Here is a 27,566-nt window from a genome sequence, read left to right as displayed (position 1 = left end):
GATTGACACACACACACACACACACACTTCTCCAGCCAGTAAAAACAAACAAACGAACAAACACATGCTCTAACTGTGCAACCATGTCCTGAATGGAAGAACATTCCTGATAAGTTATTGATTCAAAGAAGAGGAGTTGCTGTATCTTAGGTTTGGTGTGGTCTGTTACAAAAAAAGTGAAACCATATGTGTATATATAGAGGTATTTATATAATAATACTGATAACAACTACCCTTCATAACAACAATAACAAAATAGCTATGGTAAGATAACCCACCAAGAGGGAGGTCATCCCTGTGAAGCTGAATGGAGAGATGTGTGAGTATGTTCTGAGGAGGAAGGACAGTGTCGCTTTTTACTTTATAGACAGGTATGTGGTTTGAATTTTTTCCTCTTGTCATACGTCATCCTTGTTATCTCAAAAACATTTTTAAAAGCAGGTAATAAAACAGGATGCTTAATATGATCATTTTATACAGAGGTGTTTGCTTGTAATGAACAACTTTCAGAACTACAGTCAATGCTCTTATTATTAGCTTTTAGATGAAAATGTGATCTACTGCAATTAATATACTAAAAATAGTTTGAGTATATCGTCTTTGCTCAAGTGTGATTTTGTTAAATAGCAGGTGAACTTAAAAAGTTGCACCCCATTGAAATGACAGGCTTAGGAATACAAAAAAATGCGAAGATGCTTACGGCTTCCAAGCATCGTCCTTTGTTGGGAGCTGTGGCGCCCACATAGGGTATTACAACTTTTTAGCTGATTTCCAAGAACTCGTCTTCCAATACTCCATAATAGTTTACAATCTGCAAATTTTCCAAGCCTACTTTTACAAACAAGTTTCAGTTCTTTTTCAAGGTATTATACAATACTATGTTTATTTTGGTATTTATCTATGTCTTAACTTTTTAACATGTGTGAAAGTGTGCTACCATTTTTATTAGGTTCTGATCTTTTTTTTTTCTTTGTCAGCCATTTTTTATTTTTTGAGTATGTTACCCTAATCCTATTTTTTCAGAAATCCTGTTATTTTATTGCAGTTTTGTGCAGAGTTGTGACTTTTAGAAATGCATACATCACCTTATACCAGAAGTGACTATTCATATACCAAATTATTAATATTATTTCTAGGTAGTAATTTATTGGTTCTGTATATTTTTTTTTAAAAAAACAAATGTCTATTTATAATGTAGTTGTGTATTTAAACATTTCTTAAAGATGAAGTCGTAGCTAAAGGCTGATCGCAGCTATTCCAGGTGAAAGGCTGTGCAATCTCCTCCCACTCACTAGTGACTGACGTAATCAATGAAGTTCCTGCTGGTTTACTTGAAAGTACAATCACACAAACTCTTTCTGGAAAAAAGAGATAAGGCCCCACAGCATCATATTGGCAGCTTCTTCATTCAGGGAGATTATGTAAGCAGTGCATGCCCTTAAACAGATTTGCAAGTTACAGGATTCAGATCCAGAAACAGTGTAGGTGGCAGTAAGCCTGACATTCAATACTTAATTGACTTTCGAGTTATTATTGAATAACGTACCCCTTCCCTTCAACAAATGTGACTCTTTGAAGACACTACAAACTTGAACAGAGTATGAATTTCAAAATGAGGGGGAAAAAGCATTTTTTTAAAATGTGATTTGACTCTTGAACTTCTACCCACATTTCCAGAGTAAATTTGCACCTGTATTACCCCCTTTCTCCCTTTCTGCTTTTCAGGATACACTCATGTTCTTTTTTCATCCCCCTCCCCCCTGTTTGAGTGATCGGTTATGCCAGCTAAAGTCCAACTGCACTGTGCATCTTTGCTTTGGATCTGAGTCCACGCTCCCCTCCCCCACGTGCCCTGCTGCTGGGACGGCTTGCACTGAACTCTGAACTCGTTCTTGATCCTGTGTTTTCCTGCCTCTCCACGTAGAATCTGCAGTTGGCCGTGCTCTCTGCGGAGCTTTGTGTTTCTAGCTGTTCTCTGACAAAGAGCTTGTTCTGTGCTGCACATCTCGTCCTCTTTGTTTGGCCTCTGGCTTCAACCACTGACTCATAAATACTCTCCAGCTGGGAATCAGAAAAGGGCAGAAATGAAGAACCCAGAAGCCCAACAGGATGTCTCGCTTTCCCAGGGAGTTCGCATGATGTTTTACATGATGAAGCCCAATGAAACGTCATTCCAAACTTTAGAAGAGGTGCCTGACTATGTAAAAAAGGTGAGAGTGTATGAGAAGAGGTTACTGCTGCTCTTTTCTTAGTAAGAAGTATGGCTAACATATTTGGGGATTTTGTTCACTTTCATTCTTGAAATTATTAAATGCTAATAAAAATTCAGTTTTTTAAGGCTTGAAGAAAAATTAAATTCCTACTTGAACTTCCATACCATATCCTTAGCCATAGTTACCTATAAATTTCCTCCTTTGAGGGTCACTCCAGAATATGAAAAATCTTTTCTAGACACTATGGCATTGCAAATATAACTGCTGGAGGTTCAGTGTCAAATAGTTACACCACAGCAGTTAAGTTTGTAACAATTTTATTTTAAAATATTTAGCTTGCTCACCACCTCCAGGAAAATGTTTCCTTTTTAATTTGGGAGAGTAGTTCTGCAGAATGAAGATTCTGCAGCTTGGCTGAGTCCAGCTCTGACTTCCTAAGTTTGAACTTGAACCAAGTTTTCTTTGAAACTCTGAAGTGTTCAGAGGCACTTTTCACTTCTGGTTCCTGGCGATGACCGGGAGTGGAAATATCCAGAATTAGAACTTGAATACTGAAGTTCTCCACCCTGTCAAAGTGGTTCCTACAATACTGACTAGTACAGGCCAGAAATAGAGAAATTATGACATCAGAGAGTATGTTCTTAGGACTTCAGCTTAGGAAGCTTCAAAATTCATGATTAGATTCCAAATGAGTTAAACCCATATCTTTTTCAGAATTTTATATTGCTTTTTCTGACTTTTTAAAGAAAAAAATGAGTTTTTAAAGAAAAAAATACTGATAGTCTCATAAGTCATTATCATTTAAAATGCAGTACCAAACCTAATACAATGCTCAGAAATCTATGCGGGGGTCTTAAAATATCTATTGTCATATATAATGAAACAAAATTTAAACAGAAAGAGTAAAAGTTAAATTGTGTCTTAAACAAACGTGTGAATTTACCTTATTTTCTAAAATTCTAACGGACATTGTGCCTACTGTTTAAATTTCATCATTAGAAATGTTTCTGATGGCCCGATGGCTCATGCCTGTAATCCTAGCACTTGGGAGGCTGAGGCAGGTGGGCTGCTTGAACTCATGAGTTCGAGACCAGCCTGAGCAAGAGTGAGACCTCTATCCTTAAAAATAGCTAGGTATTTTTATACCATCTATAGTATTTTTATAGCTAGGTATTTTTATAGCATTTATATAATAGGTGGGCATCTGTAGTCCCAGCTACTTTGGAGGCTGAGGCAAGAGAATCACTTGAGCCCAAGAGTTGTAGGTTGTTGTGAGCTATGATGCCAGAGCACTCTACTGAGGGTGACAAAGTGTGACTCTATTTCAAAAAAAAAAAAAGGAAAAAAGAAAAGAAATATTTCTGCCAATTTTAATATAGAGAACTATATCCTTAAGGAAAACTTCTTGATGTGGGTCTAGCTTAGTCACATGTAAATAATAGACTTCTAATTATTTAACTAATTTTAAATCTGTTTTCTGAATCTAACTCAGAATACTTTCCTCCTAATTTTATAATTTTTCCTCCTAAGTTTCTTGGCACAATTATCATGGTTATATCTATCATTATATTTCATCTTCAAATTGGGTGATAGAATTAGAGCACATATTTAGTGTGTGTCCAAAATAAGTAGTCGTCTTTGCCCAAGGCATAGGAAGTGATCTTCTAGGATAGGTATATACCATTCTGGCTGGGCCTCCCAACTCTAGGCCTCCCATTTCCAAAATGACTAATCAGGAAAAGTGAAAGACTTGCATATGGAGCATAATAGCACCTTCTCTCTGCAATTTCTTTTCCAGGCAACTCCATTTTTCATTTCCTTGATGGTGCTTGAACTGGTCGTCAGCTGGATTCACAGAGGGAAGCCACCAGGTCGTTTGGATGACGCTTTAACTTCAATATCTGCTGGGGTTCTGTCTCGGCTTCCAAAGTGAGTTAGATGGTCAGCAATGCTGAGGGGAAAAACTGAAATTCTTCAAGAATGAGGGGCAAAGGAACCAACCCCTGGTATGGGGAAATTGGTCTATTGCACATATTTCCCCAAAGAATTTAGCTGCTGACATTATTTAAAATTTTGATATTTTTCAACATTGATGTGTTTGCCTTTCTTTTAACAAATTTCCCTAAATGATATTTATCTTGACCACTGAATTTATTGCAACTCCTTTGAATTTTGCACCTGAAATGAGTGCTTCATTTGCCTTATTGCGGTCCCACCACTTACTCTTGGTCTAGTTATCTACTCACAATTTTATTTTGCCTCAGCCAAGTTCACATAGAATAATAGCTCTGTAGAGTTCACTCTCCAGAGTAGGTCACACAATCTCTAAAGTACCACCCTGGTCTCCTAACCAGGGTCCTGTGTCTGGTACTACCCCCATTTATTTGCACCCACATATTTCCATAGCATGAATCTAGTGGAAACCCTCACTGGCCCCATGATGTCCTGAGGATAAGGTTCAAATTCCTTTCCTGAACCACAGAAGTTTTTGTCTCACCCGTCCTGTTTTTGGTCCCTCCACTCTCCTGACCCCTTGTTCTCTTTGTTCCATCAGCCTTTACTGTTTGCCACTGCCCGTATGCCTCAGGCACTTCCCTCTGCCTGGAAATTCAGCCATGGGGCCAACTCAGATTGATTTCTTGGGTCTGAGCATGGAAGTCACACTCTTCAGCAAGCCTTATCTCTTCTCCAGTCGTATGTTAGACACTCTTTCTCTGAGGTCCCATGACATCTTGTGCTTACCTAATACCCAAGCTATCAGCAGCACAACGTTACCCTCTTTTCCTCCCGGCCCTTCCTGCCTTCTAACTTGCATGCTACTTGAGAGCTAGCCACATTTTAGCTCCTATGCCTGGAATATCAGATACATGGTAAATGTTTCAAAATACTAATGTTCTTATAATGTTACCTTGATAAAATTGGCCGAGGAATAGGTCAAATAATAGTAAACAATAAATAACATACTGAGATTTTTTTCTTTTTTTAGAAAAAGTAGATTATAATGTACAAGAGGAAAGATCAATAAATGGAAGTACATGAGGATTTAGGAAGAGGTGGAGAGGGAGGGGAGATTCCCTTAGAAGTACGTGCTGTGGGCTGTTGCCTAATATTCTCATTCCTGCTTCCCGCCCATCCCTTCTTATCCTATTTTAAGAGCTTTACTTCTGACCAGTGCTCATTGCTTTGGAATGTTTCTATGAACCACCCAGTGGGAAACTAAGGTGGATTTTTAAAAAATGACAGTTAAAAAAAGTTAAAGATATCTGAAAAAGGTGAAATAATTTCATTTAATTGCACCCAGTAGTTTAGATAGGAAGGAAACGTACAAGTAAACTTTTTTTCAGTGACTGTTACTCTGGCAAAGTCACATCCCTAGGAATACAGTAGATACAGTAGTGCTAATAATGACGACTCTGAAAACCTACTGGTGGTTTTGAATATTGCAGTCAGAATCAGAGGGGGTTAATGTCCCAGGCTATTCGCAGCTAATTCCAAGATTATCCAAAAGAGAATTCAAAATTATAGATAATTTCCTCTATTCTTGTGTCCTCCTTAAACAGAAATAAACAGTAACTGCATCCAACATACTCCAGAGATGTGTAGATTTGATGGAGGTATAGAAAAATACCCAGTTTGTCACTGTAGCTCATTCTGAGAAAGTTAGGGGTACAGGTTTATAGAAATCAGATACTAGATAAACTGTAAAAAATCACCTGATAGCTAAGAATTGTCCTGCAGGTACCATTACAGGTCATATATTTCACTGCATTGGAATGAATTTATTAAGAAATCAGGGAGGCAGCAAGTTGAAGAAATAGTCCAGCATTTCTTTTGCTTTTTAAAATTTGACTTTGGTTACCGATGTAATTAAATTGTTCTCTTATCATAACACTGAGGACACCGTAGGTGCTAGAAATCCAAACCATGTCCTTAGTACAACATTTCTGCTCAGTCCTGTTATCTTAAAATGTTACAGATTTGTAACAGGAAAACAAAAATCAAATATATATATTTGAAAAAAAAACCACCCCAAGATTGAGGAGGTGGGGATGGAGGAGGGGATGGGGAGAGGGGAGAGAGAGAGAGAGAGAGAGAGAAACCAAAGCAAATCTGTCCTTTAGGGATAGAACATGCAGTTCTTTTCTTTCACCCACTACTCATAACACTCCTTAAACTAACACAAACTGACTCTGATGCCCTTTGAGAGCAAGGTAAAAGGTTATGAACTTGAATTTGGAGAATATGTTTCTATAGTGACTTTTAATGAGAAAAACAAATCTCTTCTTTTTTTTTCCTAGTAGGTGTGAAGCCCAATTCTAAATTATCAAATGTGGATTATTTTAAAGATTTGCAAGACATTCCACATTTCACAGCCTAACCGTTGTCTGAAAAATCCCAGGAAAACATACTATGTGAAAATCACATTTAAAAATATTTTATGTTGTTGCTATTAAAAAACACCCTCCAAAACAGAAAAACGAAAGCGTAGGTATAAACAGAAAGCTGAGCCTCAGGATCCACTCCACTCAGTCCTCTTTCAGCAAAAAAACGAGAAGGGGAATTTGACATCCACTCTGAAAACAATACTTCAGTGGAAGCCGCAGCATCCCGGGGAATCCCTGTGCAAATCATTAACAGCTGAGGGTTAGATTAACACGGCATTGGTCGGATCCTCTCCCAGGGACTAATTTCGTTTTCTACACTAGCAACAGGAGCTCGCCCCGTCCTTGAAAGAGGTGATTTCAAGAAAAATGGTACTACTATACCTTTTGCGATTCCATTTGTGAAGAATTATGCTTTGGATAATAATTCCAAATAGGCATGTGGTCTCTGACAAAGAAGTTGTGGAAATCAAAGCGAACATGTTTTTCCACTTCACCGTTCATGTAATGGAAATGTTGTACGCATACTTTCAGGAAAAACAATGTTTCTTTGAGGTTTTCCATCTCACATTCCGTAAAGTTTGAAGTTATCTTACAGACTGACAGCAGCATCCTTACTGATAGGAAGCTACCCTGTGCATCTTTCAAATCTTTAAGGGACCATATGAATGACAGACAAGATTATGTTTTGTTTACAAGTCTGTTGGACAGACCAAGATCTGCAAAAATAGTCCATCTGTCCTATGAACCAAATTCTGGGCAGGACCGCATCTGTTTCGTTCTTTTGAAATCCAGTAAGCAGATTTCCTAGTCAGCAATCAGTCCCGAAGTTATAAACAGAATATCTCTCTATCGTAAACACAGCAGGCCTTATGCAGGTAATGTGCCTTTTTATTGATTACTTACATGTGTGATTATAAAAAATAAACTTGATTTTCAATATACTTACTAAATCTATTTTTTTAAGAAAGTCCATCCAAAACTTGTGAAGTATCTTGCTACTGACTTAAATGTTAACGAGTGAAAAAATAATCACATTCTTTTTTCCTGCTTGTTTAAGCAGAACTCAATTTTCAATCCTTCATTAGAAAACCGAGACCTCAATTTGTTACTTCCTTCCAATGTTTCTGCTTCCATAAATTGCATCCTCCCCAGAGGAGGTTCATTCCCGATATAAATATCTACAGTATGTTTGTTTTTAATGGGTTCATTTATTCTGTTGAAACAGCAGATTATAAATCAAATTGCAGAAGGTTGGAGGGATAATTTAGGTAGGTAAATTTTCAAATAAAGTTGAGGACACTCCACGTTTATGGGTTACTGCCAATTTTACCGTGGAACTAGCTCCTCAATATTCAGCCGTACACATGTACACTTTTACCGGCCATGCCTGCCATGGAATTTTCCACTCCTGACAAGAAAGTTTCATTTTCCAAAAAAAGAAAAAATAAATAAAACCGAAATTAAAGAAGAGGAAATTAAATTTCTTTGCAATCCTTTGACTCCTTGGTGTGGGGCTAGAGAATAAAAGAAAATTGTATACCGGGTTTTTATACTAGACGTTAGCAGGAGAGGCAAGCTGCCTTTGGCAGTATCAGGCATCTGACAAACAAAGGCATATGGCTATGGAGGATGACTTTAATAAGCAGTTGTCCTTATTTAAAATAAGAGATAAGTGCATCTGTGCAATGTTATTAATTATCCTTTATTATTAATACTGAACATTTTATGGACATTAAATTAAAATGAAATTTTAAACTCCTTATATAAGAAAAATAAATGCTACATACCTGTTGGTTTGTTAATCATATTCGGGGGAGGTTGCCTCATTTTCTCTTAACGTTTGCCCTAGAAACTTTATAAATAGACGCCGTCGTTGTTATTCATTGTGTAGCTACAGAAACCCTTTCTCGACTACCTTGCCTAATGCATGTATTTTGAAGAGTAACGTATTACTCTTAGTTAGTAGAGAAATACATTTCCCTTCAAAGGAAAGAACGTGACCAATTTGTTTCTTCCAAATCTAATCCATTGTCTTTATAAAAGTTTATAGTTTTATGGTTGTTGTAAAAAGAAATTAAATAGAGTGTTTTATAAAGGTAATGCATGTCATAGTGAGAATTAGCAATCTATGTGTTATCAGTTTGCAGAAAATAGAACTTGTATTATCTGTCTTATTACTGAGCAAAAATCAATATTCCACTAGATGGAGCAAAAGTGGCAGCAGCTTTACAGATGGGCAGTGAAAGCTCCTGGGTCAGGTTGAACAGACTTCGAAATAAATAAGTAACAAGATTTTTCGGAAAAGTCCATATATATATATACATATATATACACGCACGCACACACATACATACATATATAATCTAATATCTGTATTTATTTGTAACTTATCGGAATTTAAAGAATATTTTTAGTGGCCTCATTTAAATAGTGATTTCTTTTCCAGCTTTTTACAGGACTATTAGAAATAAAAATCTAATTTTTTCTTCAATTTTGAGTAATCTGGACAAATCAGATGGTACTGACAACTATAATGACCGTTATGTTATAATAGGCAGGTACCTGGGAGTACGGATACACGAGTGTATTTACTCTGAAATGTTAGCTGTTTTCAATGAGAGCATTACACACAGTTTCACTTCCATTCTTAATGATAAGAACATAAGAGTATATAATTTTAGGGTCCATTCAGCCTAATGCTTTCACGTCTTAACTTAGCCTTGAGATACTGCAGGACTAACTCTTGTTAGTGTATACATTCAGGCTGAGATGACTTTGAAAAGTAATTAGCTCACAATTCTAAATCCCCAAATAATATTTACAATATTTATAATATTTTCTTAATTTTTTAAAAATCTGAACGTTATAACTGAACTTCACTTTTTTGAAATATTCAGATTCAATACAGAATAACAATGTAGTACTTTACAAGTTTCTTACGGCACTCAATATAGGCAGGACAAATTTCTAGTGATAAGAAAAATGTTACGTAAAACACATAAAGAATCATTTTACTGGTGGGAGAAATATGTTACTTTTCTTTTGGCAGAAGGTATTCTTCAGACCCAAGAGAAAACCACATTTGGGGGAATTTATAAGGAAAACAAGACAATGAAAGAATGGCCTCTCTGTAGGGGTTGCTGATTAGAGGATTCTAATGTCTCTTTGTATTTAGATCATTTTCTTGGTTTTGCATCAAACTGAATGCATAAAAGGGATCTGGTATTTGGCAATTCCAAGGCCCTGTGACACACAACATTCCATCTTCACCTGATAAAGTAAGCTCCCTCTATACAGACCTATTACATATGCCTCTTCCCACAGGATGGGGTTTAGAGAGTTCAAGTTTGAATTCCAGAGAATAGAGTCATATGCTGGGGCTGTGGGGTGCAAGGGCGCAGGCTGGGGAGAGAAGGAGGAAGGAGTTTTGCTTTATGATTCAAAGTCTGGTGGGAACAGTTTTGGAAATGTAGGTGCTATTTCCTGCAATCAAGGGCTTCGCAGAGATTGATAATCATTTCCCAGCTGTATCACTGTGGCGAATTGTTTTTAGCTGTGGGCACTCCATGGCTATTCTTTCACAGAATAATAGAAGAGGATCATATTCATCTTGCTGATAGAAAGCGGGGAATGTAACTCCCACAGCTACTCCCCTCTTTCCCTTTGCCTTCAGGAAAGCTTGGCTTCAAGCTAAGTGTGAAAACACAAAACCCCGCTGTATGTCAGGCATATTTCAGCTCTATTTGTGTCAACCTTAATAAGTCAGTTGACCGAGTAATAAATTGGGTGTCTGCTCAAGACCTGGCACCTGTACAGGAAATAAAAAAAGGATTTCAATTGCAGTCAGGCTCCTTTGGTCTTACAAATGGAAGTTTTTCAGGAAACCTCTTTCCTTTATAAAGGTCTTAATATCTTAATGCCTATTTCTATTGTTACTGGAACTGACAAGGAAGATAGTAATTTTTCAAAAAGACCTCAAACTGATGGAACGTTTACAAGGCAAGTGATGATGTTTCCCTTGTTCAACAATATGCCCTTGTATCTTGGGCTATGCCTGGCACTTAGTAGGCTCTGAATATACATTTGTTGAATGATTTATTGAATTCATGGATCTGCTTTAGTTACCTTGTACTAAAACTTGCTCATCTAAGGAGCTATAGACTATTTCAATCTTTCTGCAAAATTTTCTGCTTTGATTTTTACTTTGGGATCAGTTGTTTTAAGGCAGTAGTTATCCATGGGTGAAAATTTGCTTTCCAGGAAACATTTGACAATGTCTGGGGACATTTATGGTTGTCCTTGTGGGGGTAGAAAGGACTGCTACTGAAACTAGTAGAGAGAGCAGGGATGCTGCTTTCCTCTCTAGAACACGGAAGAAAAGCCCTCAGGTTCCCTCTAGTGCCAATAGTGCTAAGGTTAAGGAATCCTGTTTCAGAGAAATTAGGTTGAACCATATGAAATTGACCTTATTCACCATTTTTTAAACTAAAACGTGCATTTACTAATGGACAATAGAAAGCGATTTTAAGATTCCAGAGACTGAGTTCATGATTGCACAGAACAGCTTCCTACAACAAAGAATTAGGCATCCAAATGTTGATAGTGGCCCTGTTGAGAAGCCCTACCTAGTCTGATCATGTAAAAGTTACCAACAGGGCTAACGAGCTTTCAAATAAAATGTGTTCTAACCCCCTACCTTGACTAATATACCTTTGATAAAACTTGGAAGACAGGTTTTAAAACACCAGTTCTTCTATTATTTGAATTTCTAAAACACTGTGGAAGCCCCTGGTTCTTGGCCCATTCTGCTATGGGAGCTACCCGGTACACCTGTGTATGGACATCCCAGCTCTTCCTACGTGTCCCAGATCAGCCAAACGTGGCCACCTTGTCAGGTCCAGGAGTTTGCACACCTGCAGAGGTCTGCCCCCAGGAGAACTGGCCCAGGAAAGAGGCCCACGCAAACCCTGCAAGCCAGGCATGGGGCCACTTTCCAGGGGATTCTGACACATGCAGAGAATGAACGTCTCGGGTTGGGATTGTGGTAAGGGTCCAGGATGATCAATTACTTTGGTCAAGGGCCTGCACTGAGGGGCAAAACTGCTTCTTCCAGCCATGTAATCTCAAACTGAAAATTGAGTTTTCAGATGGGGTGAAGTGTAGTCCCACTCAAAACTGTAAGCATTTGGCATTTCTATGAGTTACATATTAATATATGACTGATGATGTGAGATAACCTATTGTTTCATTCTATAGGTTAAATGAAAAAAGCTTGAAGCATTTAAAATATAAGATTTTAAATGTTATTAAATCTCAAGTAAAGTCATATGATAATTAAATTTGAAAATAAAGTTAATGGTCCAGATCATTAAGAGATCTAGTAATATACTAATTCATAGAAAGAGACTCTATAAAGTAAAATACTGTTACAATGATGAATTTGAATGATACACTAATACTAGCTGCTCCCTCAACTTTTAAAAATTTTTTCTTTATTTAGTTCTTGAGACAGTGTCTCACTCTCTTTCCTGGGCTGGAGCACAGTGGCAAAATCATGGCTTTCTGCAGGCTCCAACTCCTGGGCTCAAGCAATCCTCTTGCCTCAGCATCCTTGAATAGCTAGGATTACAGGCAGTAGATACTGTGCCTGGTTAATTATTAAAACATCTATATTACAGACATAGGATCTCAATTTATTTTTCAGGGTGGTCTCCAACTCCTGGCCTCCAGCAATCTTCACACTGTGGGCTCCCAAAGTCCTGGAATTATGGGCATAAGCTACCACATACGGCTTTAAACTTTACTGAAAAATATTGAAATTAGAATATTAAAAAATTTCCTCAAAAGCTCAGTGCCTGCAGCACAGTGGTTACGGTGCCAGCCACATACACCAAGGGTGACCCAGGCCAACTAAATAACTGCAACAAAAAAATAGCTGGGCATTGTGGTGGGCACCTGTAGTCCCAGCTACTTGGGAGGCAGAGGTAAGAGAATCACTTACGCCCAAGAGTTGGAGGTTGCTGTGAGCTGTGAAGCCACAGCACTCTACCAAGGGCAATGCAGTAAGACTGTCTCAAAAAATTTAAAAAAAAATTTCCTCAGAATGTGGATCTCCAAACATGTTGGTGACTTATAATTAAATCTTTACTAGGTAAAATGATCAATTCATTATATATTTAATAAAATAACAAAAAGCCAACATAATCAAGTATATAAAAGTGATAAAATGAACAATTATCTTGAATCTAACCTTAAATTTGATGACAGAAAACTTAAAAGAAAAAATACACTTCACAATGCTGAAGAATATTATGTATGTTTCTGAAAATTATATTTTCTGCTTGACAGAATAGGCAGAAAAACATATTGGACATACTCTAGTATCTAGGTTTTTAAAACAATTGTTTATTTTATTTTAACTAGGTTCATAGGCCTTATTGCTAGGAGAAGATGTTTTTCCTAATATGTTGAAATCTCTATAATCTTTATGAGAAATATTGAAATGATATGAGAATCCAATATATAATCATAAGTACATTTAAAAATCACTAAAGAGGTGTGTATACTTGTGGAAGAGAACCCCCTCCCTCCCCTGCCACAAAGAAGGAAAAACAGAAGAAAGAGAACAGAATTGGACAGAAGCAACTTCAATCTAAGGACAAATTTTATTATGTTAACGTATTTGAAATCAGTAGGCAACTAGTATGTCATTTTAAAAAATATGAAATTTGTATAATAACATTTTCCCTTGTAATACTTCATTAAGGTTTGAGAATGACAATCATAGAAAACAAGTTGTAGTTTTGTCAGATGTGTAGGGTATAGGTTCCATGAAAACTATTTTAAGAGACAAAAATTAAAGGAATGGCTTCCTAAATTCCATGAAATTGAAAGTACAAACAGCTGGTATCCATGAAACCTGTGAAACAAAGGAAAATATAATACAAATAATTTTGATACCAAGGAAGCAAAGCCTTCAGAAAAGAATATTGTAGAATTAAGAAATAAAGTAAAAGGGAAAGAGTTTCATTTTGCATAGGAATGCATGAATTTCTAAATGTTGTATGAATTGTGTAGTATAACTTTGTATCTAAAATGTAGTATAATTATTGTTTTTGAATTTTGTTTTCCAGTCTGTTTTTCAGGAGCATTGAACTGACCACTTACATTTATGTCTGGGAGAACTACAGGCTCTTCGACTGGCCTTGGGATTCTCCATGGACTTGGTATTTGGCCTTCTTAGGAGTTGACTTTGGCTACTACTGGTTCCATCGCATGGCCCATGGTAAGTTGCAAATGCAGAAATTTTATTAATTTATGTTGAACTGTATTTGCCACACGGTAGGTAATTAGTAAATACTTATTGGATGCATGAATAAATGAGTAAAATAGTGTATTTTACAGGATATAAACAATAATGAAAGTTTATTTTGAAATTTAAGTGGAAAAGCCCCATTTTTCAAAAAAGATGTGAAACTATTAAAAGTACATATTTCTCACCTCTTCTAATTAAAAAATGTTCAGAAATTGATAGTGATAGCATTGCCTTACATTGTTCCCATGTGACATGAGTCTATAGACACGATATCAAACCTCACATCAAAATTATCAAGGGTCGTTTGGCAGAGTTCTGTAACAACATGGGTTCCATTGTAGATGACTTGGGCCATCCAGAAAGCTTGATTCAATTTCTTCACATTACTTCCACAATACAAATGAAAATGCAAAGCAAGGCTGACTCTAATGCACTTCACTGTTACCACAGTTTTGCAAAATTTCTCATCTAATGCAAAGCCCTGTTAGTGCACTAGTTCACTGAATGGCCTTTTGGGGATTCTTGGCTGTACCTTCCAAAAAATGTTTTGTTATAGAAAAGGAAATAGAAGAGTAGGGTGTGGGTCTAGGTCTCAACTTCTGCAGGGATTGAAGAGTGGCTGTAGAGCTAAGGTAAGCAAGTAGTCTCTGAGGAGAAATAAAGTTTGCCAGAGTATCTCCAAAGAGAAGTGGGGGAAAGTACTAATTTTGAAAAAGTATTGAAGAACAGAACTCAGGAATTCAGTGGGTGGTTGGGCTGAGTGGGTGGGGAGGAAGAAAGGAAAAGGAAGAGACCTGGAATAATAATAAAAAGTAGATGGTAGATGGAAAGAAGAGACCTGAGAACAGAGTGAATAACTGAGCTATGTGTGTAGGAGGATTTGGGACCAGATATCGTTCCCAAGCCAGGATGAAGGAAATAGGAGCAGCGTGGACAAGTGTTATGCTTAAATCTGCTGAACTTTAAATATATCATTATTTTTGCTAAGCGCCTTAAACATAGGAATTTAATGAAACTATAGGGAGTGATAATTTATTAAAATAATTTGAAGTGAATTTATATAGTAGAACAAGAGTATTTATTTTATGTGTGATAACTTTTGTTTTTGAACATAAGAATTCAGGTCCTGACATCATTTCCTTGAATATCCATGGAAAAGGATACTCCCAAATTAAACATGATTTAGATAAAATATGATCTATGTAGTAAAATATTTATACTTTATTTCAAAGTCATAGTTTTTTCCTTAAAATCATTGGCAATCTTTCTCATTTGCTATGCAACAGAATTGTACTGCAGAAATCATTTACATTGTACTGTCTTACTGACTTTCAGGAAACTTCTAATAGCACACTTTCCAATACAGATGTGTTTGTTTGGGAAATCTGCAAATTTGCTTAATCTTTGAAAGCCCATTAGAACAGGAAACAAAGCACCAACAAAATATTACTAAATATAAAAGTCTTAAAAATATGTTGATTGTTAAGTGCTCTCAGTTAAGGAAGAGCAATAAAATAAAATAACATATTAAAAAAGCGGAATCAAGGCTATTTAAAGTATGCTCCCCATTAGAAAATTTTGAACTGGATCCAGTGATGGAGGCAGGCATTAAAAAAATTTGAAAACCTTCTGGAAAAACACTCACAACCTTCAGGCTATGGAGCCCAATTGGAAGTTCAAAGACTTTTGACTTGTAATGAAAAGCTAGTAAGGAAAAAATAATGTTGTGAAATGTGTCAACCTTCAATATGATAGCTGAGTTCTAAATATTACATGTAAATAATATTAGAAAATATTGGAAATATTTAGAGTTTTTCAAAGTTCAAATACATAGAGTTAAGAAAAATGTATAATGTCAAATTTCCTGACCCTCTTGGATTATAAAACTGAATATTACATGTAAATAATATTATAAAATATTGGAAATATTTAGAGTTTTTCGAAGTTCAAATGCATAGAGTTAAGAAAAACGTATAATGTTATAATGTCAAATTTCTTGACCCTCTTGGATTACACAACTAAAAAACTGGTCAAATTTATTTAACTGAAAAATTTCTATAATTTCAAAACCTAAATGTCATCTTAAAAATATTGTAAGCTGAAACCCCTGCTTTTTCTCCTTGATGTGTTACTTTTTTTTCACTACTCTTAATACAATGAAATAACAAACACATATTTCATATATGTTAACAGGTTAAATGTTGCGAGCTTTGAAGAAGCAATACATTGGTATCTGAAATTTTGTTTTTCCCTGCATTTAAATTGCTCCTTAAGTAACGCAAATCACTGTTAGGTTTGCTGTTGTTGTTGTCATCGCTGGTATTAGTTTGTACTGAATGCGGGCAATATTTGTTCACATTTGGTAAATGTTTTGCATCAGTGGGGAACAGTTTATGCTTAAAAATTTGAATTCCATTTCTCTCACTATGCAAAATAAATCAGAGGACTGTTTAAGTTACATATGCACGTTCTTTATATTTTATTTCTTTTCTTCTTAAATGACAAAGAAATTGTTAAACATTGTCCACTGACACTAATCAAGGGTAGCACGATAATTTCTGTGGAAGATTTTGATGACATTAGAAATATAAGATGATAAAATTAAATAGCTCTTAAATTAAAAGTAGCTTCTTGCAGCTCTTCCTCTGTTACCAAATGGTGCATTGGTTTTCTCTGCACTGCCTATTTGTCTTACTGAACCTGTAAGAAAACAAGTGAAGAGCTCTCTTAAGGTAACGTTTAAGGGATGAATGGTTATTGGGTGGGAGGAGCACAAGTGAGGATCCGAGTGCTGGTAATAATCTATTAATTTGTCTTGGGTGGTGTTTGCATGAATATATATATTTGTAAACATTTATTGAGTTGTAAACTTAAGATTTATGCAAGTTATCTCTATATATTTTTAGTAAAATTAAAATTGATGAATAATGCCAGCCAGATGATTTCTTAGAAAATAATTCTAAGTCAGAATGATGCAGTAGGTAACCTAATTGAGAAATAGGATGAGAGATTTGTGACTGTCAGCACCAACATGTGACCTTCAATAGTTTCTACCTGTATCAGTTTCCACCACTGAGATGGAAAGTTCCAGCGTGCCCGTTATTGATTTATTGCTTCTCTTCTCTAAATCTAGCCTTCTTGCCATTCCTGAGTCATCAGAGCTGCACCCTGTAGACATTTTTCTCTTGACAGCTGACTTAATGTTAAGTTTTGCCAATTTAAGGGACTGCAGGGACACTGTGAAGCCAGAACATAAGAAAAACACTTTGCTTTCATTTTCCAGAAATGCTATTTTCTGTCTGGCACTTAGCAGCCTGGTACGAAAGGGACCTGCTATGGGTCACCTCCTGGCTCAGCTGTAGCCTACACCCACTGGCAAGATTCTTTGCTATTCAGGGGGCCACAGCAAAAAATTAAAACTGCAGCGACCCACACCCACTGGGAGCTGGGTACCTTAGCAAGCCTGTCTGTTAGCCTATTAGCAGAATTCTGGTGGTAGCAACACCGTCTTCAGAGACGTCTGGGTCTTAGACTTGTTTGTGGGGGGCATATGAGTATGTAGGGCTCTTCTAAATTTATAAGTACCTGCCTTATTTTCTCTGCCTCAGCTCTGTAGTCATTAACTGCATTTGACTACATCTGTACTACCCCTCTGCTACTCCATTACCTGTGTTAGTAGTTACCTTCCTTTTTACTAGTTAATAACTCTTCATATTAACTTTTCCTCATTCAAATTACTAGTGTCGTTTCTTCTCCCAACTGGAGCCTGCCTGATAAAGGCGGCCTCCCCAGATATAAAATAGGATAAGAAGTTTCATCATTCTGAGGGATTGGTTATTCATTTATTTTACAACACAATTTAGTTCAGTCCTGAAACAAGGAACTGCCTCTAAAATTGTTGTAAGAAGCCATCTATATACCCCCTCCAATTCTTTTGCATTCAAGTAAACTGTGTAATTCATTTTTATTCAACTCTATAAATCTATAGAATCCATAAAGTGACCACAATTTTTGTGTAATTTATCCCAAGCTTGTACTCCCACAACTTCGTTGTGACTAAGTGAACTTCTGTATATGACTTAAACTGCAAGTTCTGCATTTATCTCTGTCCATTCGTAGGGGTTACATTTTGATTATCTTTATGTTAATTATTGTTTAAACAAAGAAGTTAAAGAAGATGCACTGACTAGACATTATTTTAGCTATTGATGCCAAGATGGTGCTCCACATGGAAGAATAGATTACTAAAATTCTGATACTATTGTGTGTCTTTTTGTGGGGGGGGCAGGGCTGGGTTTGAACCGACCACCATATGGGGCTGGCGCCATACTCCTTTGAGCCACAGGCACCACCCTGTGTGACTCTTAATGAAGATACTAATATTAGAATCTACCTAAGATTTTTGTAACTCCTTGCTATATATTATGACTCTTTATTTAAAAACGCATCTTGATTACTCTCGTTTGATCTTAAAGTCCACCTGCATCTGTCTGTATTATGACTATTCTTCTTTTCCTTCCCCATGATCCCTTAATTTCGACATTTCTAGATCTCTGAATATGTTGAAGTGGTGTGAATAAAAACCAAATGGGATTCTACTAGGAATGTATATTTCTGAAACGATAATGCTAGTGATAGCAATATAAACAAGTAAAAGCATCACTGAGAGTCATTGGAGAAGCAACAGCTAAATGGTAAAAACAGATTCGGGAGCAGGTTTCTTGAGTTCACCCTCTGTAGGTCTTAGTTTTTTCATCTATAAAATGGAAGTAATAATAAGAGCATACATTTCAGGATTTTGATAAAGCTCAAGTGAGTTCAACTTAGGAAAATCATAGGTTCATAGTTAATACTATTTAAATATGCCTATTATGATTGAATAAATGTTTTCCATATTGCTAGGTACAAGACTATATACTCTATATTATAACACATAATACATACAGTGGCCATCAGTTTCATGTACAATTTAAAATAGTCTATTTAAAATTGCACATGAACATTATGGCCACCCTCTATTATTTGATTCCCAGAAAAACCCTGTAAAGTGGATATTCACACTTTCATCAGATATTATTGAGCGCCTACTAGGTACTAGGAAATCTAAGTACTATTAATATAGTTGGGAACAAACAAATTTTGCAACCCTTATAAAGCTTGCATCCTAATGGTTAAAAAACTTTAAATAGAGAATGTTATGTTATATGATACAATGCCACTAGTGAGTCATGGTATGGAATAGGGGAAACTCAATAGTTTGATGAGGGATCTACTGACTGAACCTCCACGAAGAGGTAGAATTTTAGCAGAAACTGTAGTGAGGTGAAGGCAGCAGCACTAGCATGTCCAAGGAAAGAGCTTTCCGGCAGAGGAGCCTGCAGGTGGAGAGTAGCTGAGAAAGGAATGTTCTTAGCACATTTGGGAAATATCAAAAAACCATATGTGGAGGTTACCAGTGGGGAACTGGAAGAAAGATGTTGGGAAAGTCAGGGGCCAGGTCTCATAAGATCTTGTAGACAGGCAAAAACGAAGCTGGTGAATAAATGGTCAGCCACACCTCCCCGCCGATTTAGTTGGGGTATAATGTGAAGCCACCATAGGGCTTTCTGGGAGGTGAGTAACATTAATTTATTATTTTAACTTTTATACATCAAAGAACGACAGTGTAGCTTCACTGTTTTAGAAATGTGGCATCCTCAAAAACAGAAACAGTATTATGAGGCTTCTTGCTCTAATGCCAGGATGATACCACGGTAACGTCCATAAGGCAAGTTAACAGAGATGGAGAGTGCTGTGTTGGCATGCATGTTATAATGTTAGACGGAATGATCCAGAATGTTCCTCTGAAATGGTGATGTTTGAGCACAAACCTAAAATTTTCTAGAGGGGTGAGCCCTAGAATTCAGGGAGGCCCAGACAGAGGGAACAGCAAGTGCAAAGGCACTGAGGAAGAAACACAATGGACTCATTTAAAAGAAGCCAGGCAGTCACTGAGGCTGGAGCCAAGTGAGCGAGGATGGAAGTTCCCAGGGATGTGGGCATCATAGACATGGAGCAGGGTGGACAGACACACAAGGCCTGGTAAATCATTGTAATGATGTTAGCTTTTATTCAGAGAGCTGAGAAGACGTGATGTGACTTATGTGTTTAAATATCACTCTTATTCAGTAGATTTGAAATTTTATCTATCAATTTGTCAATAAAATCAAATGTACAATCTGATTCCGTCCCACAGGTACATACACAATTTCATGGAACAATATTTCTCTTAGTTACTAGATACAGATACATTTATTTTTAAATTTATTTTTATCTTTTTATTTTTTGTTATTAAATTATAGCTGTGTACATTAATGCAGCCATGAAGTACAATGTGCTGGTTTTATATACAATTTGAAATATTTTCATCAAACTGGTTATCATAGCCTTCATGGCGTTTTCGTAGTTATTGTGTTAAGACATTCATATTCTACATTTAGTAAGTTTCACAGGTACCCTTGTAAGATGCACGGTAGGTGTGGTCCCACCAATTACCCTCACTCCATCCATCCTCCCCCTCCCCTCTTCTCCCTTTCCTTTTTCCCTATATTCTTGGGCTATAATTGGGTTATAGCTTTCATATGAAAGTTATAAATTAGTTTCCTCATAGGGCTGAGTACATTGGATACTTTTTCTTCCATTCTTGAGGTACTTTGCTAAGAAGAATATGTTCCAACTCCATCCATGTAACCATGAAAGAGGTAAAGTTTCCATCTTTCTTTAAGGCTACATAATATTCCATGGTGTACATTTACCATAATTTATTAATCCGTTTGTGGGCCAATGGGCACTTGGGCTTCTTCCATGACTTAGCAATTACAAATTGGGCTGCAATAAACATTCTGGGGTAGTAGAGCAGAATTAAATTAAATTGAACACAAAAGAATTATACAACAGATCAATAAATCAAAAAGTTGTTTTTTTGAAAAGGTCAATAAAATAGATAAACCTTTGGCTAACCTAACCAGGAAAAAAAGAATAAAATCTCTAATTTCATCAATCAGAAATGATAAAGACAAAATAACAACAGACCCCTCAGAAATTCAAAAAATCCTTAATGAATATTACAAGAAACTTTATTCTTAGAAATATGAAAATCTGAAGGAAGTTGACCAATACTTGGAAGCACGCCACCTTCCAAGACTTAGCCAGAATGAAGTGGAAATGTTGTCAGGCCTCTAGTCAGTTCTGAAATAGCATCAAATATAAAATATCTCCCTAAAAAGAAAAGCCCAGGACCAGATGGCTTCACGTCAGAATTCTACCAAACCTTTAAAGAGGAACTAGTATCTATATTAATTAACCTTTTCCAAAATATCAAAAAATAAGGAATACTACCCAACACATTCTGTGAAGCTAACATCACCTTGATCCCCAAACCAGGAAAAGATCCAACAAGAAAAGAAAATTAGAGACCAATATCACTAATGAATATTGATGCAAAAATATTCAACAAGATCCTAACAAACAGAATCCAGCAACACATCGAACAAATTATACACCACGACCAAGTGGGTTTTATCCCAGGGTCACAAGGCTGGTTCAATATACATAAATCTAGAAATATAATTCAGCACATAAACAAATTAAAAAACAAAGACCATATGATTCTCTCAATTGATGCAGAAAAAGCATTTGGAGATATCCAGCATCCTTTCATGATCAGAACACTTAAGAAAATTGGTATAGAAGGAACATTTCTTAAACTGATAGAGGCCATCTATAGCAAACCCACAGCCGATATCGTATTGAATGGAGTTAAATTGAAACCATTTCCACTCAGATCAGGAACCAGGCAAGGTTGCCCATTGTCTCCACTGCTCTTTAACATTGTAATGGAAGTTTTAGCCATCACAACTAGGGAAGAAAAGGCGATCAAGGGCATCCATATAGGGTCAGAAGAGATTAAACTTTCACTCTTCACAGATGATATGATTGTATACCTCGAAAACACCAGGGATTCTACTACAAAACTCTTAGAAGTGATCAAGGAATACAGCAGCATCTCAAGTTACAAAATCAACACTCATAAATCAGTAGCCTTTATATATACCAACAATAGTCAAGCTGAAAAAGTAGTCAAGGACTCTATTCCATTCACAGTAGTGCCAAAGAAGACGAAATATTTGGGAGTTTACCTAACAAAGGATGCAGATACATTTCTTATTCTATCTTAGTCAATTTTATTTCACTTTAAAATTGTATTACAAATACAATAAATTGATATTATGGATTATTATCATTAGAAAAATGTTTAAGATATGAATGAAACACTTAAAGCTTTATCATTTTGATATACTTCATCGATTCTTGTAGAAGTCTTTCAAAACCAACATTTGGTTATATTCCTTTGGTTGATGCCTTAGAGATCCGCACATCCCAGGTTAATGCACCATATTAAGATATGTGACTATACCTTTCCTTTGCATAGATTTACTTTCACATAAACAATATTAGAAACATTCTTATAAAAAAGTCATCATTCAGAAGGAGGATACCAATTACTGAGCAGGCTGGGGGATAGGAAATGGGACTGAGATTGATTCATTAATTTTACTAGCCCCTATGTAGAGAGAATAGGAAGGGGGCTCTTAGTTTTCTCTCATGTTAACTGAAGACAAAAATCATCCTTCAGAAAGGATCTTGTCAAGAAGTAATATATTTTTGTATTGCTGAGTATATGTACAAATATGTAATATAAACCAAAGCTAGGGAATGTTGACTGTATAAACAGATCATAATCGATTTGTATTTATCAAATTATAATGAAATAATCTTTGTCTTTACTAAGATGTATCCACAGAAAAACATAAATTTTAAGTCTCCATACAGACACACAGACCATGAACTACGGTCAGACGGTTGTAAGTTTGTACTTACTTAGATGTGATGCTAGCAGTCTTTTCCTAGACAAATAGTTGTCAACTATAGCAAACAAAATTACAACATGCTTTTCTTTTAAAATTGTTTCTTTTTCTCAAGTGAACAGCATATAATTTGATTTTTTTGTAGATCATCATATCCAGTATCCTTTTCCTTTCAATATTTTAATATTTTTATTTGCCTATTTTAAAAATACTGAAAGATTTTGGAAGAAACAAAATTCATTACACATTATGTTTTACATATCTTTAACTTTATTTCATTGTCTTTTAAGCTTAAATAGATTTTTACTTGTCAATGAAATGCTTTTCCAGCTTAGAAATTTAAACCCTTTATTCACAATCTAGAGAATTACTTGAAAAAAATTGCTAAAACAGAATTATTCTTTCTTCATTTATACTAACAAGTAATTTGATTTTGTCCTTTCTTTTACAATTGAAGCCTCATGTTTATTAAAATCACTTCTCCATGTAATAGATATAAATGTAAAATATGAACAGGGTATCTTACCTCTCCAAATTCACAAATCCTCATTGTCCAAAAAGCCTCTCAACAGTATATTATCACAATATATAACATGTGCTACATCATCTTTGAAAACAAATGTCTGCGTTCTGGAGCTATTTGAAGCACAGAAGCACAGCCCTATCTGAAGGGCTGATACTGAGACTTAGCCAGACAATACAGATGAGCCCAGAAAAATACACCAGATGTGCAGGTATTAGTTAAATGAATAAGAAATCTTAATTTCATCCCATTACATATCACTAGTAGTGATCTTTCTTTTCTTTAGAAATATATATAAGAATATAGTGGAAAAATAAATCACTATGCAGAATTAATGGGTTCCACCACGGTGATAATACTGCTTAAAACAAAACAAACAACAAAAAAAACCTCTAAGGACAAAGTGAACTTCATATAAGGGGTAAAACTAAACCAGTAGGAGGCAGAAAAATAAACAAAAACGCAGAATGTAAATGAAGTTGCATGGTGAGTACTCCAGTGAAGGCAGTGATACTTATATGTCTGGCAAAGGTCTGTAAAACACGTTTTAAAATTCTACTAAGAAAGAAAAGTAAAAGTAATCATATAATTTAAGAATAAGACCAGATAACAGCTGTATAGTCAGACCATCACTATCATCATAGATTATTTTTTAATCTAAATAAGTATCACAGGGAAAATGGGAAATGGAAACAGATAGATACAGTTACAAATGTCAAGAAAATACTGATATGTGTTTTATGAAAACAGCAATGAATAATATGTCAATGTAAAGAAATGTGTAACTACAGTGTAACGGGAACTCCTTGGGAAAGCAATACATAGTGCTTAGATCTTAAGTATTAACCATCATTTTAGTGACTAAATGCCCATTTCAGTGTCGACAAAACCCAAAAACTTCAACAGGAAGAACTTAAGGATATAACTGTGGGGGTTTGGCCAAAACCTTGTGTCAAGGGCAGGGCAAGCATTGAACTTCACTAAAGCTGAAATGCTAGGAAGATGTTTTATAGGTGACACGATGTCCTCCTGCCATTTTTCAAATCCTAACGGACTCAAGATTTTGAAATCTTTCTCATTAGAAAAAACAAAATATCTGTGTGTATAATAAAGCCAGACAAGTACCAATCTTATTAGGCATTAAACACCTGTTACTTTCTGAGATAATATCAGCAATTAACTAACTTTTAGTGAGTTCTTACTAGGTGTGTCTAAAGGCATCTGATACATTTTCACCTTTAATTAGAGCAGAGGTGATGGCATCTATCACAGTAGTTTTACAAAAGAGGAAACTGAAACAAAGTGTTTAAGTAAACTTGCTTAACTCTCAGAACTGATGTGCCAGATTTGGGTATGCCGGCCCAAGGGCATTGATAAGAGCCTATCAATGGGTTTGCTATGTCTGTAGCCTCCTAATAACATTACAGTTATTCTTTAGATTATATTGATGTATCTCCAAATATTTTGGTAGGAAATGAAATATAAATGTAACAATTTAGTGATTAAGTGTCAAAAACAATTCACTGAAACTGAAGATTAAGGTACATTAGGATAGATCAATTGAAGCCACCCCTTCCTCATTCTGCCTGAAATATTATACTAGGGTGGCGCCTGTGGCTCAGTGAGTAGGGCGCCGGCCCCATGTACTGAGGGTGGCAGGTTCGAACTCGGCCCCAGCCAAACTCCAAAAAAAAGAAATGTTATACTAATATTTAATTCCTCTCAATCCCAGATCATAGTGTTTTCCAGCTGAATGACTGTGCAGTAGCGGCTGCACATTAGGATCACGTTAGACGCTTTAAAAAATATTGATGCCTGGACTACAAACAGAAGTACTTCAATTAGAATTTCTGGAGGTTGTTGAATTTGTTGCAGAATTTCTGCTTAGTGTTGTTGTTTTTCTTGTGGATATTTTAAACTATCCAGTTATTTTAATTTGTAGCCCAAATTGAATAAAAATGACTACTCCTTGAGGATTATCGACATGAAATCCAAAACATGCTAGCTCTTTTGAAGACGAATTGACAGAAACATATATTTAAATATTTTGGACACACACAGAGAGAGATATGAATGGGGATAGTTGAATAATTTCCACATTTGGAGTACTGCCTGATGCATCCCCCAACGATAACACCTTTTCTTAAAAAATACATTTATTATACCAATAAATTGAATAATGTATCTATTATACCATCTAATGTTGTCAGTACATTATTTTAATTCCTCCAGTTAAAGACAAATGTCTTTATGAAGTTTTTAATAGGATAAAATCACTGTTTACTCATACAGTTTTTGGTGTCTTTTAAGCTGCCACCTTCCTTTCTTATGCCTTTTATATCTGAAAGTCCAAGCCCATAGTTTCATAAAATGATCCGTATGTTAGCCGTCCATCTATTCTCTTCTATTTTTGCTTGCCATTTCCCTCTGCCCTGTGAGTTCCCTGCAAACTGGATGTGATTTCTAGGCTCTAGACAGATTAGACTCAAGTTAAATATTTGTGAGTATAGAAGGTCATAACCAATATTAGGTATTTCAGAATAGATTGGCCGCAGATATGCTGCCTTATATATAAAATATAATTTATATTTGTATATGTATGTGGGTAGGGGGGTATAAATAATTAGGTATACTTTGAAGATAATGAGGCATTCAGTTCCAGACCACCACAATAAAGCAAGTATCACAATAAAGCAGATCACACAAATTTTTTGGTGGTCCAGTGCATATAAAACATGTTTATACTGCATTCTAGTGTGCAATAGCATTGTCTGAAAATAAATTTATATACCTTCATTAGTCATTACTTTACTGCTAAAAAAATGCTTATAATTATCTGAGCCTTCGGCAAGTCATAATCTTTTTGCTGGTGGAGGGTCTTGCTTCAGTGTTCATGGTGGCTCACTGGTCCAGGTGGTGGTTGCTGAAGGTTGGGATGGCAACAGTGCAGTGTGTTGCATCCATGGATTCTTCCTCATGAAAGAGTTCTCTGTAGCATATGGTGCTGTTTGGCAAGATTTTATTGACAGTAGACTTTCTTTCAAAATAGGAGCCAAAATGACTTTATCAACTAAGGTTATATAATACTCTACACACTTCCCTGTCATTTCAACACTGTTCACATTATCTTCACCAGGAATAGATTCCATGTCAAGGGGTCACATTTTGTTCCTAACCCACAAGAAACAACGGCTCATTTGTTCAAGCTTTATAGCGAGATTGTAGCAGTTTAATCACATCTTCAGGATCTATTTCTAATTTTAGTTCTCTTGCTATTTCCACATCTGTACTTCCTTCCTTGACTGAAGGGTGGAATCCTTCAAAGTCATCTGTGAGGGTTGGAATCAACCTCTTCTAAACTTCTGTTAACATTGATATTTTAAGCTTGTGCCATGAATTAGGAATGTTCTTAATGGCATCTAGAATAGTGAATCCTTTACGGAAGGTTTTCAGTTTATTTCATTGAGCTCCATCAGATGACTATGGCAGTTATTGATTTACAAAATGTATTTTTAGAGTAGTAAGACTTGAAATTAGAAAAAAAAAAGAAAAACTACAGTGAAATTCTATTATTTGGTGTAGTCACCTTTATCAGTGGTCTTCGGTAAATCTTCCAGGTAACTTGCTGTAGCTTCTCCATCAACACTGGCTGCACACTTTTGTGTTATCGAGATGTCTTCTCTCTTTAACCTCATGAACCAATGTCTATTAGCTGCAAACTTTTCTCCTGAAACTTTCTCACCTCTCTCAGCCTTTATAGAATTAAAGAAAATTAGAGCTTTGCTCTGCATTAGGTATTGGATGAACAAATATTGCAGCTGATTTAATCATTTAACCAGACCCCTAAAACTTTTTGCAAATCAGCAATAAGGCTGTTTCCTTTTGTTATCATCCTGATGTTCATGGGAGCAGCACTTTAAATTTCAATTTCCTTCAAGAACTTTGTTTCACAACTTGGCTAAGCATTTGGTGCAAGAGGCCTCGATTTCACCTTATCTCAGCTTTTGACTTACTCTTCCTACTAACCTTAATAATTTCTTGCTTTTCATTTAAAGTGAGAGATCTAGGACCCTCTCTTTCACTTAAACACCTACAGGGCATTGTGGGGTCATTAATTGTCCTACCTTTACTATTATTGTGTTGCAAGAAATAAGGAAACACGAAAAGAAAGATGGAAAGAGGGAGAAGCACAGAGTAAGTGGAGCATTCGGAACACACACATTT

General features: G+C 36.0%; 1 protein-coding gene across 3 annotated transcripts in view; it reads left to right on the top strand.

The window, feature by feature from the left end:
* Positions 1–1,915: 1,915 nt before the first annotated feature.
* The window catches only part of AGMO (alkylglycerol monooxygenase), a 315,086-nt gene continuing 289,435 nt past the window's right edge, over positions 1,916–27,566 (top strand). For all 3 annotated transcript variants that reach the window (XM_023518881.1, XM_023518886.1, XM_012812234.2), the window contains exons 1-3: positions 1,916–2,210; positions 4,012–4,142; positions 13,732–13,883. In XM_023518881.1, coding sequence (XP_023374649.1) covers positions 2,085–2,210; positions 4,012–4,142; positions 13,732–13,883 — 409 coding nt within the window. In that variant the 5' untranslated portion in view covers positions 1,916–2,084. The remainder of the gene's footprint in view (positions 2,211–4,011; positions 4,143–13,731; positions 13,884–27,566) is intronic.

The sequence above is a fragment of the Otolemur garnettii genome, unplaced genomic scaffold (assembly GCF_000181295.1).
Source record: "Otolemur garnettii isolate 467f Iridium unplaced genomic scaffold, OtoGar3 scaffold00005, whole genome shotgun sequence".
In the NCBI taxonomy this organism is placed as follows: domain Eukaryota; kingdom Metazoa; phylum Chordata; class Mammalia; order Primates; family Galagidae; genus Otolemur; species Otolemur garnettii.
The sequence above is the reverse complement of the archived record's forward strand: the minus strand, read 5'-3'. Positions and strand labels throughout refer to the sequence as shown.